The sequence below is a fragment of the Penicillium solitum genome (assembly GCF_028829755.1).
Source record: "Penicillium solitum strain IBT 25940 chromosome Unknown utg000002l_segment0_segment0, whole genome shotgun sequence".
Lineage (NCBI taxonomy): Eukaryota > Fungi > Ascomycota > Eurotiomycetes > Eurotiales > Aspergillaceae > Penicillium > Penicillium solitum.
The window spans coordinates 390,191-409,975 of NW_027072122.1; the positions used below are offsets into that span (position 1 = coordinate 390,191).

General features: G+C 50.7%; 8 protein-coding genes across 8 annotated transcripts; 3 read left to right on the forward strand and 5 right to left on the reverse strand.

Moving 5' to 3' along the window:
• Positions 1-192: 192 nt before the first annotated feature.
• N7455_003781 (CVNH domain-containing protein) lies at positions 193-643 on the reverse strand (the record flags this gene model as incomplete). Its single annotated transcript, XM_040958613.2, has 2 exons — positions 193-380; positions 457-643. 2 exons carry the CDS (start codon positions 641-643, stop codon positions 193-195), a joined length of 375 nt encoding a protein of 124 aa, XP_040810891.2.
• Positions 644-2,494: 1,851 nt separating this feature from the next.
• Positions 2,495-4,813, reverse strand: N7455_003782 (MCM DNA helicase complex subunit MCM5; the record flags this gene model as incomplete). Its single annotated transcript, XM_040958569.2, has 4 exons — positions 2,495-2,987; positions 3,046-4,448; positions 4,496-4,622; positions 4,677-4,813. The coding sequence occupies 4 exons, from the start codon at positions 4,811-4,813 to the stop codon at positions 2,495-2,497; spliced, it is 2,160 nt and encodes a 719-aa protein (XP_040810961.1).
• Positions 4,814-5,266: 453 nt separating this feature from the next.
• N7455_003783 (vacuolar protein sorting-associated protein 54) lies at positions 5,267-8,652 on the forward strand (the record flags this gene model as incomplete). Its single annotated transcript, XM_040958589.2, has 3 exons — positions 5,267-5,495; positions 5,553-8,412; positions 8,466-8,652. The coding sequence occupies 3 exons, from the start codon at positions 5,267-5,269 to the stop codon at positions 8,650-8,652; spliced, it is 3,276 nt and encodes a 1,091-aa protein (XP_040810984.2).
• Positions 8,653-9,038: 386 nt separating this feature from the next.
• Positions 9,039-9,360, reverse strand: N7455_003784 (uncharacterized protein; the record flags this gene model as incomplete). The annotated part of the gene is made up of 2 exons (XM_040958624.2): positions 9,039-9,200; positions 9,268-9,360. The coding sequence occupies 2 exons, from the start codon at positions 9,358-9,360 to the stop codon at positions 9,039-9,041; spliced, it is 255 nt and encodes an 84-aa protein (XP_040810979.1).
• An 830-nt stretch (positions 9,361-10,190) lies between these two features.
• Positions 10,191-12,074, reverse strand: N7455_003785 (uncharacterized protein; the record flags this gene model as incomplete). The annotated part of the gene is made up of 1 exon (XM_040958631.2): positions 10,191-12,074. The coding sequence occupies one exon, from the start codon at positions 12,072-12,074 to the stop codon at positions 10,191-10,193; it is 1,884 nt and encodes a 627-aa protein (XP_040810968.2).
• A 1,498-nt stretch (positions 12,075-13,572) lies between these two features.
• On the forward strand, positions 13,573-15,910 carry N7455_003786 (uncharacterized protein; the record flags this gene model as incomplete). The annotated part of the gene is made up of 4 exons (XM_040958582.2): positions 13,573-14,028; positions 14,100-15,462; positions 15,520-15,715; positions 15,775-15,910. 4 exons carry the CDS (start codon positions 13,573-13,575, stop codon positions 15,908-15,910), a joined length of 2,151 nt encoding a protein of 716 aa, XP_040810896.1.
• Positions 15,911-16,916: 1,006 nt separating this feature from the next.
• N7455_003787 (NMT1/THI5 family protein) lies at positions 16,917-18,153 on the forward strand (the record flags this gene model as incomplete). Its single annotated transcript, XM_040958643.2, has 4 exons — positions 16,917-16,951; positions 17,046-17,217; positions 17,272-17,421; positions 17,482-18,153. 4 exons carry the CDS (start codon positions 16,917-16,919, stop codon positions 18,151-18,153), a joined length of 1,029 nt encoding a protein of 342 aa, XP_040810948.1.
• Positions 18,154-18,502: 349 nt separating this feature from the next.
• N7455_003788 (uncharacterized protein) lies at positions 18,503-19,762 on the reverse strand (the record flags this gene model as incomplete). The annotated part of the gene is made up of 1 exon (XM_040958682.2): positions 18,503-19,762. One exon carries the CDS (start codon positions 19,760-19,762, stop codon positions 18,503-18,505), a length of 1,260 nt encoding a protein of 419 aa, XP_040810922.2.
• Between the last annotated feature and the right edge of the window lie 23 nt (positions 19,763-19,785).

Consider the following 19,785-nt stretch of genomic DNA (forward strand, 5'->3'; position numbering starts at 1 on the left):
GATGGATTAGAAGGATAGAGGCGGTATATAGTAATGGGATTGATACCACAGAAACCAAATAATCTACCATAAATCATCATGCCAGCAACAACAGTATAGACTCATTGGAGATGTGCCATGTGTATGTAATTGTACCAGACAATAGCGACAATGACAAGGCTATTCCCCAGGGTTGAGAGTCATCTAAGCCCCCTAGTTGAAGACCAAGTGTCCATTATCATTCCCAACGCGCTCGGCCAGGTTGATATCCGCATCGTGTTCCTCGCCCTCGACGTCGCGCAAGATAGCACGCAGGATGGGGACACCATCGTCTCCTTCGCGATCAAATCGGACATCCTCCGCGGTGGAGTGGAAGTCACCGCCGTCCCAGTGGAATTGACCTAAAGAAGTCAGTTAGAATAACTGGTGTCACGACATTAATGCAGGGTACACTGCAAGCAAAGACTGGGGACATACCATTGTCGTTCCCGATGTGGTCATTGAGATCGAGGGTGGACTCCTCTTCATCACCATCCTCGTTGCGAAGAACAGCCTTGAGGATGTGACCATCCTCAAGCTCAATGTGAGAAGCAGATTCGTGGAAGCTCATATTGTCGATTTGGGAGAGAAGAATGCAAAGTAGAGTGTAGAGGCTATGTATCATAAACTTTGTGGATGACGGAAGTTAACGGAGGGGGAGGGGCAGTCTCTTTATATACCCCATCTGGCGAGACCAATACGCCCCGAGTCGCGATCTGGACCAACACAAGGAATCTTGCAGCAGCCCCCGGTTCTTGTCCGACACATGTCCCCGACTAATTCGTCGCACTGTATCTCGATCGCGCCATGACAGCTGGCTGGGGTGGGGCATTCATTGGAAGGAGCGACATTGGCAAAGCGGGGATACTGTACTCCGTGTGAACGGGGATGTTTTCAAAGACAAAGAAACCTAGCGAGTTAGTCTGTAGACAGCTGTGGAGAGGACGGAATGGCAGCATCCACAACGCCCGTACACGTCAGTAGGTGGATCAGACCGATCAGACCCAAGTGAACATCCGAGGCTGTCATCTTGGCGGGATATCCGGCACCACGGAATTCAGAGCACATTGACTTGATATCCAGTTACCGTGGCGCATGGCGACATCTCCCACTGTCTCCAGCCACAGGATTCGCAGCGACATATCCTGATGTTGCACTGTGCATGCGCGCCAAGAATGCATTATTCCGTGACAGCCTTAGAAAGCAGCCACAGGACGTGGGCCACATATGGCCAATGGGTATCGAACCGACCGAAGAGAAACGCTGGTGCCTAATGTGGACAATGCAGTTGACCGGGGCTGATACTGTGCCAAGACAGTTTGGGGATGCAGCCTCATGTTGTCAGTCCTTGGCAGTCGAGATATTGGAGAGGGGTTATTCACAACCAGTGGCGTTGAGGGGACCTGTGGCTGAATAAGGCTAGCCCTGTGACTTGGAGGGGTTTTGGAGGGGCAGGGATTGAGGTGGATCATCGTCCAAGCTGGACAACACATCATCGCAAATGTTTCTCTATGATTCCAGGAAAACGAAATACGGTGAGATTTGAACTACGGAAAATCATCATGACACACATTCTAAGTGTTTACAATTGAATCATCAGGTTAAGAGGCTGTGTATTGTTCATTTTATACATACAAGGTAGAGACAAAGCAACGACAGGATCAGGCATAAAGGTCACAAGATTGGCATACAACAGCACCAGGAAGAAAGACAGTCATCAAAGAAACCTTCAGTAAAAAGAAAAGCAAAAGCATCCCCAGAAAATGCTTCGGACAACAGAGAGCTATCTCTGTGGGAAGCACAAAAGATTGGCTCAAAGAGCACGTAGAGGAGAGGAGAACAGAGCCCCTTGGTTCAGCTCCTGACGGACAACGGGAGCACCTGGACACGTACAGTCTGTATCCGCAGAGGTCTTTGCTAGACGCCTCAGGTACCTGAAGACCGCCAGTTGGTAGCCCGCGTGTACATGCTTCGTGCCTTTCGCAGCCTAGCCCAGGCCGCCTACAGAAACCCGCCAGAGTCATCAGGATAAACCGATCACTTGACAGCAGCATCCATATGTTGAATAAGGACCTGAAGCTGAGAAAGTTCAAAAGATTGTTGGGTGTCTAGGGAACCACGGAGTGCAATGTGGGCCTGGAGGGTTGAGGAGAGAAGAGAGAAGAGAGAGAAGTTGGAGAGGAGGAGGAGGGGGTATTTATACCTTCCCAGTGGCGTAAGGTGATGACCCAAAAGGGAGGCTGCGACGCGCGACAGGGAAGGTACTACGTCTTACAATGGATTCATGGGAAAAAGAAAGGAATATGCAATTCATCTTGAAAATACCCTCAGAACCTCAATATTAAACACGCCCAACACCGCTTGCAAACTCCCATGCCTTACAAGATCGACAGATGCACAGAATCGACAACCCATCCCATAGCACACATACCAGGTGTATCAACAGAAACACATTAGAATCATAATAAGTCACAGATCAAACTCCATTGCGGTAGATTTGAGATCCACCAGAACGGATCTGGATGGTGTCACGTCGCTGCAAGACCACCAGTGCACGGTTAAGTGCTTGCTCGGTATAGTTCTTGCCATCAACAAAGTCACGGCGCAGAGTGGCCAAGCTTGTGCTCCAACCGATGGGGAGACGACGCTTCAGCTCATCCTCAATCTTGCTGCTCTGCTCCATGAGCTCCTTGCTGCCTTGGCCCTCGCCCTGGGTAATGGCGTCCATAGTGGATGCCAGGAACAGACGGATGGCCTCATCCACGTGGGCTTCCGTGGCGATAGGAGAGAGGGAAAGTTTGGCAAGGGACTCGGAGATACGGACAATAGCCTCGAGTTGACGAACGGTAATGGGGATTGATGATCGAGTGTTGGACTCCATCTCGGCACGGTGGACTTGCTTTCGGATAGAGACGAAGTGGGATGAGAGTTTTTCCGCAGCTTCAGGCGAGAGACGGGGTGCACAGCGACTAGATGAGATGTTAGTATACATATAGCAGTGAAAATCAGTAAGGAGTGTCAACATACCTGCGGCAGTAGCTGATGTAGCGCTTCATCTGATCAACGGGAATCTCGGCCTCCACTTGCTCTTCCACACCGCGACCGCCCATGTGAACGCCCATGACGTGGCGAGCAATCTTCTCGTCGCGGCCACGCTCATGTTCATCGCGGACGATGAAGATCATATCGAAACGGGACAGGATAGTGGTCTGGAAATCGATATTCTCGCCGGGGGTCTTGAGATCATCGTATCGGCCGAAGATAGGGTTGGCTGCGGCCAAGACGGATGTTCTCGAGTTGAGGATTGTGGTGATGCCGGCCTTGGCAATAGAGATGGTCTGCTGTTCCATGGCTTCATGAATGGCCACTCGGTCCTCGTCGCGCATCTTATCGAACTCATCAATACACACAACACCACCATCAGCAAGCACCATAGCACCGCCTTCGAGATAGAACTCGCGCGTAGTGTGGTCTCGCTGCACGGAGGCTGTCAAACCAGCGGCAGATGAACCCTTTCCAGAGGTGTAGATGGCAATGGGAGCAGCCTTTTCGACGAACTTCAAAAGCTGAGACTTGGCAGTACCGGGGTCACCGAGCATAAGCACGTTAATATCACCACGGAGCTTCATTCCATCAGGAAGAATCTTCTTCGAGCCACCCATGAGCAGACACACGATGGCTTTCTTCATATCCGCATTTCCATAGATAGACGGGGCAATGCTGCGCGCAAGGGCATCGTACAGGTCAGGCCTCCGGCTAAGCTCCAGGAATTCTTGTTCTTCCTCCTCGGAGAAGATTGAGGCGCCCTTCGCTGTCTGGTCGAAGTCGGACGTAATTCCCACTGCGCGGAGATAGGGGTTGCGGATAGCCACAGCAGCCTCCTTCTTGACACCCTTCGCTTGGTAGATAGAGAAGATTCCCATAACTGTGCAACGGGAGCCAGGAACAACTCGGTTGGCAAGGTAGCGATCGGCGGAAATAAGGACGTGTCGCGGCATCTCACCCACTGGCACCTGGTCAGGGGCTTCTTGAAGCTTGAGGACTTGCTGGTCCACGAATTGACATCTCTCGTGGTGAACGACGTAAGGATCCAAGGGACATTGCTCATTGGGCTGATCATTTTCGTTCCTGGGTCGACCGCAGCGGCGTGGCAGCGATAGGCCAGAGAAGCCACCATCGACCTGGATGTTTTCACCGTGATCGCACCCCTTGCAACGAACGTGAATAATTGTTGATTTGGAAGATATTGTTGAAGCTCCAATCACAATTCCAGGGATGCGAACGAGGTGGGAGATGTTGGTGGCATTGAGATCACGAATTGAGATATGCGATGCCGAAGAGTGTAGGAGCAGTTGGTGGGAGGGTAGTGTGATATCGCGCTGCCCGGGGTAGACAATCCGCGCAGTACATTGTTTCAGGGCCAGCTCGAACTACTTCGAGTTAGCAACGGCCAACATCGGCGGGATAAGAAACTTACAAGAGGGATGATATCGCCAGGCTCGGTGGTCAGTTTGTGGGCCAATTCTTCGTTGTAAGAAATTAGATGAGCAATGTCGATATCACAGTAGTATTGTTTCACAAGGGCATTTTGCCGTAATTGATCACTATTTAATCATAAATTAGTCTCCATTGGACCATCATGGTGGTGGGATGCGTACCGGTAGACGAATGCATTATCCAGCTGAAATTCTAGCACGAAATCCCGGAGACGATTTTGAATAGTCGTGCGATCTTCATCAGCGCCATTGGTGCTGGGCGCAAGTACGCTCAAAGTATAGGGGGTGCGTCTATCCATGGTGTAGAGGACCGCAAATATGTCAGTTTGGGGGGGTTGATGATTTGGCGGAAGGGAGGCTTCAAGAACTTTTGGTTAGTGTGGCACCAACGCGACGCGTCGGGGTTCGCGCGTAAAGTGGTTTCTGAGTCAGCTATGGCCTGAGGCAATGGATTTGAGGCCTAAGGCTGAAGTGATCTGAGTCAGCACGGGGAAGCGCCCGGCGTTAGCGCATTGACTGATTGGGGAGCCATGACCAGCTTGATGGAAACAAAGCCACATCACAGGCATTCTGCAACCAATCTCGGACCAAAATCGCGAATCGCAGAATCTGACTTGATCTGCATTGGCCCCGTATCTGAGCTTGCAACAGCTCTACAGTCAGGAGTCTATCCACTGTCATGATCAGATAACACGGAACATCACAACGATCGACCCTCCCCCGGTGGCTGTCCGATCCGGCTCGTGGCAGCCATGTCGTCAACCAGTCCACGAAAGTCAATTGATAGCTTGGCGTCTGGGGTCTCGTCGCCTTCAATCCCTTATTCAACAAGTCAGTTGGAATCTCCACGTGTGGCCCCTCAACGGTTCCCCCTGAGGAGGGGATCAACCGCGAGCTCGATCGTGAGCATCGGAGGTGTCCTGGAGTCTTCTCACTACCATGGCTCAATCTCAGAGTCTGTCGCAGAGTCTGGACAGAATGGTTTGTGACCTTGGAATTCTCAGTTGCTCGATGATTGACCTGTTAACGCCTATGTAGCCATTTCCACCCTCCTCCAGCCCCCAATCATCCGCACCGGTATGACGACCGGTAGTGCCACATCATCCGCCGGCTTCAAGCCCCCGTCCTCCCGCGATATCCCGCCAGTGACTCTCACAAACATCAAGCACGTGGATGCAAAGGTCTTTCAGCCATATCTATCGCAAGTGGGCGGTTTGTACGATGTGTTTCAGCAATCGAAAGAAGGCGCTGGGGAGGAAGCCTTACCGGCACAGGCTGCCAAGTCCCCCAAACCAGATTCAGATCGTGATTCGTTAATGCCATGGTCCCCCGAGCGGAGGTCTTCGGTCATGTCAACCGGTTCAAGATCATCTTCACCATATGATACTCGCGGTCGACGCCCCTCCAGTGCCCGTGGTCGTGCCCCGGCTGTTACCCCTCTGTCCACCATCCCGCCGGTTTATTTCGAAGAGGGATTCCATCTGGAGAATCCTCGAACTTTCGACGTGATATCGGAGAAATCAGAGGTGGTTCGGCCGCCTCGCCCGCCGTCCAAAGACGACAAACACGCCAATGGATTGGTTTCAGAGCCAGTACAAACTGGAAGAAAAGCACTAGCAACAAATGCCATTCTCCAAGAAAAGCTTTCATGGTACATGGACACGGTGGAGATCCATCTTATTTCCTCTATCTCAACGGCATCGAAATCATTCTTCACTGCTCTAGGATCTCTCCGAGAATTGCACGCAGAAGCTGCGGACTCAGTCAACCGGATACAAGTACTGAGAAAAGACCTGCAGAAAATCGACAAAGAAATGGCTCTAGGTGGTCTCAAAATTGTCAATTTGAGACGGCGAAGAGAAAATGTACGAATGTTGGGGGCTGCCGTGGCTCAGCTTCGCGATGTGGTCGAATCTGTGTCTCGGTGCGAAGGATTGGTAGAGCAGGGCGACATTGAGGAAGCTGCTGATGGACTCGAGGAAGTCGAAAAACTGATGGCCGGTGAAAAGCTCCCTGCTCGTGCCGCTTCGGAGGATGAGGAGGGTGCCCCCAGACGCATTATCGACCTGCGAGGCATCAAGGCCCTTGAGGGATCATCCGACGACCTGGCACAGCTCCGCCAACGCATTGGTATGGGCTATGAGACCCGGTTCTTGAATGACCTTTTGGGAGATTTACGAGAACATGTTCAAACTGTGCCATCGAATGTGACCCTGCAGCGCTGGGGAAACTCGTTCCAACGGCAGCGAGGTGGTCAACGGTCTGGAGTATCGGTATCACCTGCCTACATGAATTTCAATAACGATTTGCGATCCAAATTGAATACCCAGCTCAACGGACTCGCGCGTGCCCACTATTCGATGTCTGCTGCAACTTCATTCAAAACCGCTGTTTTACGAGAAATGAAGGGCCTTATTCGCAAACACCTCCCCAGTTCTAGTGATGACGATAATGAATCTATGGTATCGCTATCAACACATGGCGGTCATCAGCTAAGCCAACAAGAGAAGTCATCAATCCTTGCTCGCAATCTTCGCGCTCTCGACTCAGATGAAGCTTATACGATGTTGATTAATGTCTACACCGGGATTAGCGAATCGCTCAGGCGACTCAGCGTTCAAGTCAAAGTTCTTCTGGATATTGCCAGCGGGTTGGGGAATTCGCCCACTTCCGGCGTCAAGTCACCACCACGAAGCCCCAACCCGCAGAGTATGGATCAAGCTATAAACTCTTCACAGATCGGGCCAACGGCCTCTGACCTGGCCCAGGATGAGATTCTGCAGGTTTTGGATATGTCGAGTCTGCTTGGTCAGGCAGTTGACATTGCCCAATCCCAGATAACAAAGGTGTTGAAAGTCAGATCTGAACAAACCGCCCAGCTTTCCAAGGAGGAATTCCTTAGGTACTTCACCCTCAATCGCCTATTTGCCGATGAATGTGAGGCCATTTCGGGACGCAGTGGCACTGCTCTGAAAACAATAGTTGGAAATCAAATCCGCGATTTCATTACCCGTTTCGGTGATGGTCAACGGCATCAAATTGTCAATGTCATGGATGCCGATCGATGGGATGCACGCGATTTCGGAGATGCCGAGAACACCATTCTTACTAGGATTCTCGATGCAAGCACCAAAGACATTGACGCCTGGGTCGAAGTTTCCAAGATCTGGATTGAACGTCCTGAAAACGAGCAAGGCAAACCTGCTGATACTGCCGCTGAAAATGGGACAGACAAGTCCAAGGTTCGTAGTGCTGTCATCGACGAGCAGAAATACATTCTGCCTGACTCGGCTGTTGCCATGATGCGCAGTATTGAGGAGTTCGATTTCCTCATGTCGAATATCCCCAGCATGATCCAGGATATTGCGCCGCACCTACTAGATATCCTGAAACTGTTCAACTCGCGGTCATCGCAGTTGATTCTTGGAGCCGGCGCCACACGTAGTGCAGGCCTAAAGAACATCACAACTAAGCATCTCGCGCTGTCATCACAGGCATTGAGCTTTGTTATTGCTCTGGTTCCGTACGTACGAGAATTTGTCCGTCGCCACGGACAGGCAAACCCCTTGATGGCCGAGTTCGACAAAGTGAAGCGACTATGCCAGGAGCACCAGAGCGGTATCCACGAGAAGCTGGTTGACATCATGAGCTCGCGCTCTTCGGTCCACGTGAACTCGATGAAGAAGATCGACTGGAATTCCAAGGGAGCGACTCCTGCCGTCAATCCCTACATGGAAACCCTCGCCAAGGAGACGGGCACTCTCCACCGCGTCTTGAGCAAGCATCTTCCCGACATGACAGTTAGCATGATCATGGTACCCGTATTCAACAGCTATCGTGATCAATGGAAGAAAGCCTTCCAGGAGGCCGACGTGCAGGCGGAGGATGGAAAGAAGAGGTTCGTTTGATCCACCCAACCCTACCAATAGCTAATACTAACCATACGCACAGAATGCAAGCCGATGTCGAGCATTTCCGAACCAAACTGAGCAAAATCGAAGGCGCCAGCGAGGTTGGTGACAAGCTCCTTGAAGTTGTGCGAGCGAAGCCCGTTACCATTACCAACGAACCTGCCAAGTCCGAAACGAGTGAGAAGCAATCAGAACAGGACGATGGCTCTGATTCCACCAAGTCCTGATCTGCATTCCCATGGCCGGTTTACCCTTATACATATAATTTTGTTTCTCCATGTTCCTTTCTTGCCCGCGGGCTCATTCCCGAGCCGTACACTTCCTGTTATTTGCCGCTACCACATCTCTGTCCACCAGTTGCATTTATAGAGCTAGCCCGGCGTTTGTGGATATGAATAAGAGCAGATGTGATTTTCCTCCTAATATATCTCTAGCATTACGCATTAGACAGTGGCCCTCATTTACTTCCTATTAACCCCAGGAACCAAGCTTCTAAGTTTCATTGACTTGAGAATACCTTGGTATCATTCATAATATATGCAAATCATCAACACCAAAGACCATATCATACAGGATCATCACCATCCAGACATATCATATCACATAACAGCACTTATTTACCAGCAGTGTTCTTCTCATCAAGAGAAACAGGCTTCGCAGCACCACCATTGGGATGATCCGACCCAGCGGTAGGCAATCCAGGGTGAACGTCACGGCCAGAGCCAGTCTGCTCTGGTAGGGGTGCAGCCTTGTGTGAGCGGCTCAGGTCTGCGGGCTGTGGAATGCATTAGCAACTACCTAGATAAAAAGTGTTCCATTGGATAGGATGTAATGGAACATACCTCATTGCCGACTCCGTGTGCCTTGTTAGGACCGTTCTCGATAGGGTTGTCGCTCTGGGGGACACCGTTGTCATATTCTGCGCCGCGGACCATTTTGGTTGGTTTTAGAGGGAGGAGGAAGGTAGAATGTGGTTTTGTGTAGAATTGGGGGGTTTTTTTTTCTTAATGAATGTAGCAATAGCACAAAATAAGAGTATTTGATGCTTCTATTTATACTTGGTTTTTCGTTGATTCATGTTGTGAGTTCTGTGACAACATCCTGAAATCATAGTGGGGAGTATGACTTCATGCGCGTTGGAGGATCAAGGTCTTTGCTCGATTACCTTGGAAATGGATCTAGACATTTCATGGAATGGCAGAGATCGTGATATCAATTAGTAAATAATTTTATTGGACTATTCCAAGGTTGTGGTCGGGAAAATATTCCAGGTTGTATGTTCATTGGCGTGGAATATATAACAAAACGGGACCGACTTTTGCCAACTTTGGTTTTATACCCTCCCATTTTTTACTGTCTATATTGTATGCACTTTTTTTTATAGTGAAACTCATCAATATTCGTGATATTCTTTCTCATGTATTAATCTATTATGCTAATATGGTATTAAAAACTCTGCCAAGTGGGGGTTTAGCATATCCTGGTAGTGTCACCATGCTGGGTCATACGCTCCTTTGCCATTGTCTGGTAGGAACATCCACGGACGATAAGTGAATGCGCGCACTTGATATTAAAAGGACAATCTTTTTCATTAAAGATACTTCTTCAGCCCGGAAATTTCAACCCTAACTCCAACATGAGTCCGACAAAAGATTGACACATACCCATAGGAAATAAATGAAGATCAATGAAAACATTACAGAAGATATCGGATGCTTCTGGTCGACTCTGACTGAATGTCTGAATGTCAGCATTAACTTGCTCCTCAACGGTATCTCCGGCGTTGAGCCCTCGATCCTGCAGTTAGACACATTTCCAAACCAGATGAATCAATACTCTCATCGATGGGACTATATTCGTCATGCGAAGGCACGTCATCTTCAGACATAGCATAGAACCCCGTGGGGCCTACAGGACCAGCCCCAGGCGAGTCAGGTACAGAGTCCGAGAGAGAGGCGGAAACACGATTCAACACCTGAGCGCGAGGCCGAGGACCAACCAACAGTGGGGGAGGGACGACCCCAGATTGACGAGTGGGACAGTGCCGGCACTGTAGGCCGGCCCTGAGCGAAGCTGGTAAACTGTCAACGCGAGGTGGGAAGCGGGTTGGTTCTTGGGGGCTAAGTGGGTATGGTAGTGGAGGATTTCCAAACTGCGGGCTGTTGTCACCACGGCGATGGGATGGATGACTGTGGAGGGACCGGTGTCGCCTTGCTAGGCAGCCACCGCACATTGAGGTTGGTCGGTGAGGGTACCGTGGGGGATCGACGGGGGATGCTGACGCAGAGGCAGAAGGAGTGGTGGATGAGATGTCCGGTGGCCGAGAGCTGGGTCCTGCTGGCCCAAATGAAAAAGAGTGAGTGGACGAGGTACTGGATGTCGAAGGAGGTAGGGGAGGTAATGGACCGTGTTGAATCTTACAGCGGAGACTGTATGATGGGCTATGCGCTGGTGTTGTCACATCGTGGGATGGCTCTGCAGGAAAGGGCAACGGGGCATCATTCTGTGTGTTGGTGGAGGTGGCATTAGAGGCATTTCGAATTTGGAGTGGTCGCGGCTGTAATGGAACATATGGGGTGATGTACGCATTGTTCAAGATGGTACTTCGCCTTCTCTGTGTTTGGCGGATGAGGAATTCCATGGTGTTCGTCGGGGGTTTGACCCTCCTAACGGATGATCGCGATATATCCGATGGAGGCGGATGTAAAATCAGAGGTTGAGTACCGTGTGAGGAGTGACCACATAAACAAATACCATTCTCAAAAAGAACCGATGAGCTGGAGTCCCGCAGAGCTGAAGTGATGAGACAGCATAACGGTGGATCAGGTTGATGGACGAAATACAAATTAGAGAGTTGAGGAGCTAGCTCTCCAATGACTAGGGGACTGGCCATTTGAACATCAGGCTCGACTACCAAGGCAGAACGTGACTTCCCAGATTGGCTTTCTTCACTTAACTCAGCAGGTAAGTCTGGGCTCTTTCCTCCAAGTGCAGAAAGCTCGTACACATTCCTATCAACCTCAATTACAGACATAGAGCCTGACTCTTCAGACTTCTCATCCTCACTATCCAACCAAGACACATCCGGATTCATGATTCTCAACACAGAACGTTCATCCCCTCGCCAGCTCCCACGGGGATCATGGTGAGACTTAGCCTGGGCAGTTGCCACAGCAAGTTCTTCCCCGTCAACCAGAGAGCCGTTGGCCACACACGAATCAAGTCTGGAAGACTGTTGTCGCGCGCTCTCCGACTGAGCAGACATAGGAACAGCCAGATCTACCAGTGATTCGAACTCATTTTCAAGCAGGGACCTCCTGACTGGGGTCGATCCCCGATCATTGCGATCCCGAAAGAAGCGACACGGATATCGATCCGTGAGGGCCCCAGAAACGATCTGATTGAGCTCACAGTCCGAGATACTTCGACGCCTCCGCTCGACCTTGTTGATCAACTTGATCCTCACGTTGCCCAGCGGAGTGAAAACCCAACTTCTCAACCACCGCTTGATCTTGGACCGCTTGCGCGTCTTCTTCTTTTCAGACATGCTCAATGCGATGGGCGATCGAAGCTCCGAGCTCGGATTGATTAGAAGAGACAGATGCTGGAGGACGGGAGAGTGCAGAGGTTCTCTTTCTTCGGACTTCATGCTTGCTCGGGTTTTTATATATGTCTGGGCTGGTATACTGGTACCTCCGAGATCGACATCAATGAGCCTTTCAGTTGATGCATTTCCAACAAGTGACACAACATTGTCTACAGTTATTTGGACTGGACTCCATCTCAGTTACAATGAGGATGGGAACAAACACGGATTTTGAGACTTTTGACGTTCTTTGTTCCAACTGCCTAGGTGTGTCTCTAGTTTCATGAGTCAGCTGCGGTGGTACTCTATCCATGTAGGTAGCTAGAAACAGATAGCGACATAGGGTAAAAAGAAAGTAGATCGGTTTCACCATCCTGGAAGGCTTCGCGAAATTTATTCGTGGCCATCTTGGATATAGGTTGTATAGTACTCCCCAGGTGGTCGCATCCTCGACTTGGGTCAGACATTGTAGAATTTCGGAGATATTCCCATCTGACCAGGAAAAGAGCTACCTAGGTAGGGACAAGGAACACTGTCCAACAAAAAGTAGTTTGCATCTGCTGTGTTGTACGGTATAGGGATATTTCAACACCAATAAGGAAATCGGATGCCAAGATGATCATCCCCTCTTACATGGTCCACGCGTCCTTGCTGCCAATAAATTGGGTTGGTTGAAGCCATTCCAAGCCATTGATGGCCATATTCGTTGTCCTTGGGTTGTCCTTGACTGTCATTCGTTGTGATTTGGAGGATGAGCAAGCTCTGGCGGGTCCACCGTTCAGTGGAGCCCTGGAGCAGATTGTCAGATGACATCATTGGCTCCAGCTTTCCCCAGATCCCACGATAAAACTGCAATTGGATTGGCCCTGAGCTTGGTAGATTGGTGTTGAAGGCAAATAAATGTAGATCAGGTGCCTTATAATCGGAGAAACCGGAGAAACGAGGTAAAGGAGAGAATTTGGGAAGAGAGAGGAGAGGAAGAGGAAGCCGGCCACAGCGTGGGGCGATCCCACGTAACTTTGTGACTCCTGTCCTGTTACTACTAACTAGTTAGTTATACTACTGTTACATATACCAGGCACAGAGTACACAAAGTACCATGGATAGTCTTACAGATACAGATGTAATAGTTCCAATTAAATAAAATCTCTTTTAAAAATAAATGCACTACGTACTTTTCTCAACAGTCTCGGGTGGAATTTCCCTCGCAGAGACTTTTTGGTCTAAGCGCACGGGGAAAAAGCCTTGGAGGGTCACACCCGTCGACTAGATCGACCAGTCCGGAGAAAAACTCTTGACCGGAGGTAGGAAACGGGAATTCGGGTCTGCTTTTCTCGTGACATGATCTCTTTGACCTCAACTTCATCTTCAATCTGATCCACATCAACCCCCCAACTTCTCCAGCCACCCCAGAAGCTCAAGTCGCAAGGTCCACTTCTCCCCCGCACAGACCGAGTCCGACAGCTCTTCCAAGGTCGTTGCGCCCATCCCCCCCCCCCCCCCCCTCCTCGCGTTTCATTTTCTCTTTTGCTTTTCTACAAAATACATACATTTGAGAATCATGGAGGAAACCGGCGAACCCATCAAGCGTGATGTGCGTAACCACATGCTCTTCGAGGTGGCCACTGAAGTGGCCAACCGAGTAGGCGGCATCTACTCGGTCCTCAAGTCCAAAGCTCCGGTGACTACTGCTGAGTACGGTGAGCGGTACACTCTGATCGGCCCACTGAACAGGGCTTCAGCTGCGGTGGAGGTTGAGGAGCTATCCCCGGCTAACCCGGCGATGCGGGAGACGATCCAGTCTATGAAGGAGCGTGGGATTGACATCGTCTACGGTCGCTGGCTTATTGAGGGTGCCCCTCGGGTTCTGCTGATTGACACGAGTACTGGCTATCGGTGGTTGGACGAGTGGAAGGGCGATCTTTGGACTACTTCGGCCATCCCCTCCCCCGCTGGTGATAATGAGACCAATGAGGCCATCGTTTTTGGATACTTGGTTGCTTGGTTCTTGGGAGAGGTACGTCCCGATAATTGTTCTCCACGTTGGAGATGGCAAACGCATGTTACTGACCGTATTCCTGCTGCTAGTACATTGCTCACGACCGTCGCCGGGCGGTCATCGCCCATTTCCATGAATGGTTGTCTGGTGTCGCCCTGCCACTGACCAAGAAGCGGCACATGGACCTCACAACCGTCTTCACCACCCACGCGACGTTATTGGGTCGTTACCTCTGTGCTGGATCGGTTGACTTCTATAATAACCTTCAGTACTTTGATGTGGATGCGGAGGCCGGGAAGCGAGGAATCTACCACCGCTACTGTATTGAGCGGGCTGCCACCCATGCCTGCGATGTCTTTACCACTGTATCGCACATCACTGCATTCGAGAGTGAGCACCTGCTCAAGCGGAAACCCGATGGCGTGCTGCCTAACGGTCTGAATGTCAAGAAGTTCTCTGCCATGCACGAGTTCCAGAACTTGCACTCCCAGGCCAAGGAAAAGATCAACGATTTCGTTCGTGGCCATTTCTACGGCCACAATGACTTTGATCTGGATAATACTCTATATCTCTTCACCGCGGGTCGTTACGAATACCGCAATAAGGGTGTCGATATGTTCATTGAGGGGCTGGCCCGCCTCAATCATCGACTGAAGGCTGCTGGGTCGACCATGACCGTGGTCGCTTTCATTATTATGCCAGCACAGACCTCTTCGTTGACTGTGGAATCGCTCAAGGGACAGGCCGTCGTCAAGTCTCTGCGCGATACCATCGAGAACATCGAGAAAGGGATCGGTAAGCGCATGTATGAGCGCTGTCTTTCATGGAAGGAAGGCGACAACATGCCCGACGAGAAGGATCTCATCACCAGTCAAGATCGCGTGATGCTCCGTCGTCGCTTGTTCGGTATGAAGCGTCACGGTCTTCCCCCGATTGTCACCCACAACATGCACAATGACCACGAGGACCCCATCCTAAACCAGTTGCGTCGCGTCCAGCTGTTCAATCACTCCTCCGACCGGGTGAAGGTCGTCTTCCATCCTGAATTCCTCAACTCTGCCAACCCTGTATTGCCGCTCGACTACGATGACTTTGTTCGTGGAACCCATTTGGGTGTCTTCCCCTCCTACTATGAGCCGTGGGGATATACTCCAGCCGAATGTACAGTGATGGGTGTGCCTAGCATCACCACCAATCTGTCTGGATTCGGTTGCTATATGGAGGAATTGATTGAAAACTCCTCCGATTATGGAATTTACATCGTGGATCGTCGGGCCAAGGGCGTTGACGACTCGGTCAACCAACTGACCGAGTTTATGTTCAATTTCACGGAGAAGAGTCGTCGCCAGCGCATTAACCAGCGTAACCGCACGGAGCGTCTGAGCGATCTACTTGACTGGAAAAGAATGGGCTTGGAATATGTCAAGGCTCGGCAGCTGGCATTGAGAAGAGGTATGTTACAATCCCTTTGTATTTTCTAGGTGGCCTATGAACTAATTCTTTATATAGCTTACCCATCCTCCTTCGAGGGCCAAGAGGATTACTTCGATATCATTGGAGGAACGGAACAGAAGCTCTCCCGCCCGCTTTCCGTTCCTGGATCCCCTCGGGATCGCTCCGGAATGATGACCCCGGGTGACTTTGCCTCTTTGCAGGAAGGCCATGAGGGATTGAGCACCGAGGATTATATTGCCTGGAAATTGCCGTGAGTTTTATCTTCCAAGGTTATTATTGGTATTTGTCAAATACTAATACATTCAACAGTGAAGAGGAAGAGCCCGAAGAGCACTTCCCCCTCACACTGCGAACTCGCAAGATGACGGAACGTGCTGCATCCCCACTGGACAGCATATCGGTCAATGGCCGGGAAGAGGCCGAAACAGAAGCCGGGAAAGAATAACCGAGGGTATTGAGGGTATTGGACCCTTGTTTTAGTTACTTTCACCATTGGCCTCCCAGTTGGAGTGGGCACTTCCCCCATTGACGTCATGTGTACTTGTTTAATCACTCTGCTTTTTATGATCTTTTTCCCGAGCAGTGCATTTGAAGCCTATGTTTGTGTTTGTTTTTTTAATTAAATGAAATCGAAAGTTATATATGCTTGCAAGGAAATTCAGAGTAATGTTATCAATGTTGTAACTCTCCGCGGAGGGATGAGCTCCGACAATATCCACTTGAGCAACTGCCCAGGTAACACCGGAGCTGTATCGGAGCTTTCAGGATATAGAGTTACGAAGTTGAGCAATCATAGCCGGTTATTCTCGCCCCGGTGAGCATTTAGCGAACTATGATTCATCGTACGTTGTACTTCTGTGTGTGCTTACTTTGGCTATTTCTACCCCTCCTACCCCTCCATCTTCCTCTTCCTAACCATCACTCTTACAACTATTCAACCTTGGACCTTTCGATTCACGTCTACCATCGGTACGACTCTCCAATTCCAATGGAGCCGCGCACGTCCAGGACCCCGCGGGGTTGCAGGACACAGTCCTCGCTACGATGAAGAGATGGATCAAGGTATTTGTTCGTATAACAGTCGTTGCCACCGCATGACAGGTGTTCGGTCCAGTCAGTTGATTGGGGAGAACTTATAACCCTATTTCAGATCTCCAGGATATCTCCTGGAATCTGTATGGGTTTCTTCTCATCAACTGGCTGGCCGTTCTGAGATTATACTGTCAAAACTTGATCTAGACAATACTAGCGAAAGGACATGCGTGACTTTTGATTGTTCCCCTGTTTTGTGTTTTGTGTCTGGCTCTGCTCATGCTGTACTGTGCTGTTGACTGTTCAATTGAATACATAGATTGAATGGAAGACAGCATGGACCGAGTAGAGCTGGATACTTTCTCTCTTGGCATGCTGACCCAATTGAAGTATTCAAATAGCTTGATCTTTCTGCCATCATGTCTACCGACAAGATCACTTTTTTGACCAACTGGTATGCTGACATTCTCCCAGAACCTGAGTTTCGAAGCCCTCTTGTGCTGGATGCTCCATTTTGTAGTCGACTTGGCTAAGTTATTTCTTTCAAGGCACGCCACCCCGTACCACGCCCCCCTCTACCTCGCCCAGGCCAGAGGCTACTTCAAGGATGAAGGTCTCAAGGTCGCTCTCCTCGAGCCCAATGACCCATCCGACGTCACCGAGATCGTCGGAAGCGGCAAGGTCGACATGGGCTTCAAGGCCATGATCCATACCCTGGCGGTTCGCACACCTTCCCCAGCAGTAACAAACATACCATACTAATATCACATCCAGGCCAAGGCCCGCGACTTCCCCGTGACCTCCATCGGCTCCCTCCTCGACGAGCCCTTCACCGGAGTCGTGTACCTAAAGTCCAGCGGAATCACCGAGGACTTCCGCTCGCTGAAAGGCAAGCGCATCGGCTACGTCGGCGAGTTCGGCAAGGTAAGCACACCCCCCTAACCCTGCAACACAATCCACCAAACAAACCCTAACAAACCCCAGATCCAAATCGACGAACTCACCAAGTACTACGGCATGACCGCGGACGACTACACCGCCGTCCGCTGCGGAATGAACATAACCAAAGCCATCATCAACGGCACCATCGACGCCGGCATCGGACTCGAGAACGTCCAAATGGTCGAGCTGGAAGAATGGCTCGCGGGCCAAAACCGTCCCCGCACCGACGTGCAAATGCTCCGCATCGACCAGCTCGCCGAACTCGGCTGCTGCTGCTTCTGCTCGATCTTGTACATCGCGAACGACGCCTTTATCGCCGCGAACCCAGAGAAGGTTTCTGCCTTCATGCGCGCCGTGAAGCGCGCCACCGACGATGTCCTTGCTGACCCTGCGGCCGCGTATGCGGAGTACATTGATGTCAAGCCGATCATGGGCACTGATGTTAACCGTAAGATCTTTGAGAGATCTTTTGCGTACTTCTCGCGCGATTTGAAGAATGTTCAGCGTGATTGGACTAAGGTTACCAACTATGGAAAGAGATTGGGGATTTTGAAGGAGGATTTCGTTGCGAACTATACCAATGAGTTCCTTTCTTGGGGTCTTGATGCTGATTCAACTGATCCTATTGGTGATCAGAAGCGTATGGCCGCGCTGCAGCAGGAGGTTGCTGCTGATGGTGGCTATAAGCGTCTTGAGGTTCAGGCTTCTGCTTAGGTTGGGCTTGGCCTTTAGTTGCTGCATGGCTTTACTTTGAGATGATGTTTGTTCATAGGCTTCACTCTTTAGCCTTTGTTGCTTGAGTCAAATTAGATCAATTGCCATATTGGCATATCATCTGTACTGTAAATGATGTAGTGAAAGTCTAGTTGTCCTAGGTTTTCTAAACGTCGAGTATAACGACAAGAAGTCTACAAGATGGCATTTCCAAAAGACCAGTCGGGAATAACATCATATGGATAAGAAGGCAATGCGGCGATAGCATCAAGGATGTTTACAAGGTCATTACATTAAAGTCATTATCATGTCTCATAACAAGGCACCGTGTTACAGGCCCCAGTCATCATCAACGCACAGTTGAGGGCACAGCCTCATTCCCTGAACGGTCAAGCATAGCTCGCAGCCGACCCTCCGCAGACTCCAAAGCAGGACTAGATTCTGGCCCAGCAATAGTGGCAGTCCATTTCAGCCAGCCAAGGAAGGATTGTATGATTTCCGGACCCGAGCTTCCCGCGTCAGGTAAACCATCACCTGCCACAGCAGGTTGCGGGAGAATGTTGGATTCATTGGAGGACCCATCATGTGCAATAACCTCTAGGTGAACCTCTGACACTACAGCGGAAGTGGCCATCTGAGATGACTGCTGTTCGCCACTGCCAGCAGAAACATTCGTTGCAAGCAGATCACGACCGCTGTGGTTGGGTCTCGATGCGAATTCGCGGGTGAAAGGCGTGGAAGCTATGTTCTCCGGCTCAATAGCCAAGACAGTTTCCACCTCGGAGGCCATGGCAGGAGACAGTGGAGAACGGGGTTGTCTCTGAGTTGTCTGGCCGGGTGCACCATTCTGTTCTAGTATAGAAGCAGTATGCCTCAGGTTTTCTAGGTACCGATGAAACGAGAACGGATGCATATCACGAGCCGGATCAATCGGACTAGCCTCATCCTCAACAACGATCGCATTGCTGTCATCCAAGCGCCGTTCCTCATTAGGCCTGGCCTCCTCGACAGGTCCCAGCGCACCTGACAGAGCACGGATCTCACCCAAAGGCGCGATATGACTCCCATACTCATTGGAGAGACTTAGCTTGCTCCGCCCACAGATCTCAGCAATGGAGTCTAGAGTTCCACGGATGTCAGGCTCGATGGCCTGCAGTATACTCTCAATACTGAAGTCCTTATCTGTGGGAAACATCACATCGGACTGTGACGGACGAGAAGGAGTAGAGGTCCTCGAACTAGAGAATGAGAGGAACCGACGTGCGGACATGGTAGACGGTCGGGTAGAGGTAGATCTATCCTGCGCATCTCCCGAATACGCCCTGACAAGCACGGGCCGCGTAGCGAGTGTCGACGAGCGCCTTCCAGAGGGATTCTCACGGACGGGACGGGGTGCAGACCTCGGGGAACCGTTGATCTGGCGCATAGCGGTGGTACGATATGCTGTGGTTGGGTCCTCGGTGACGGACTCGCGGCGCTGATTAGGCTGGTGTGAGGGGCCTGTAGCGGACACGGCTGGAGACGCGTGGGTTGAGGATAGTAGTCGGGACCATCCTTGTCGAGGCAGAGAAGATGACGGCCGTGTACTAGGCAGTGTATCCGACTCCATCTTCCGTGCTGGTTTCGGTAGCG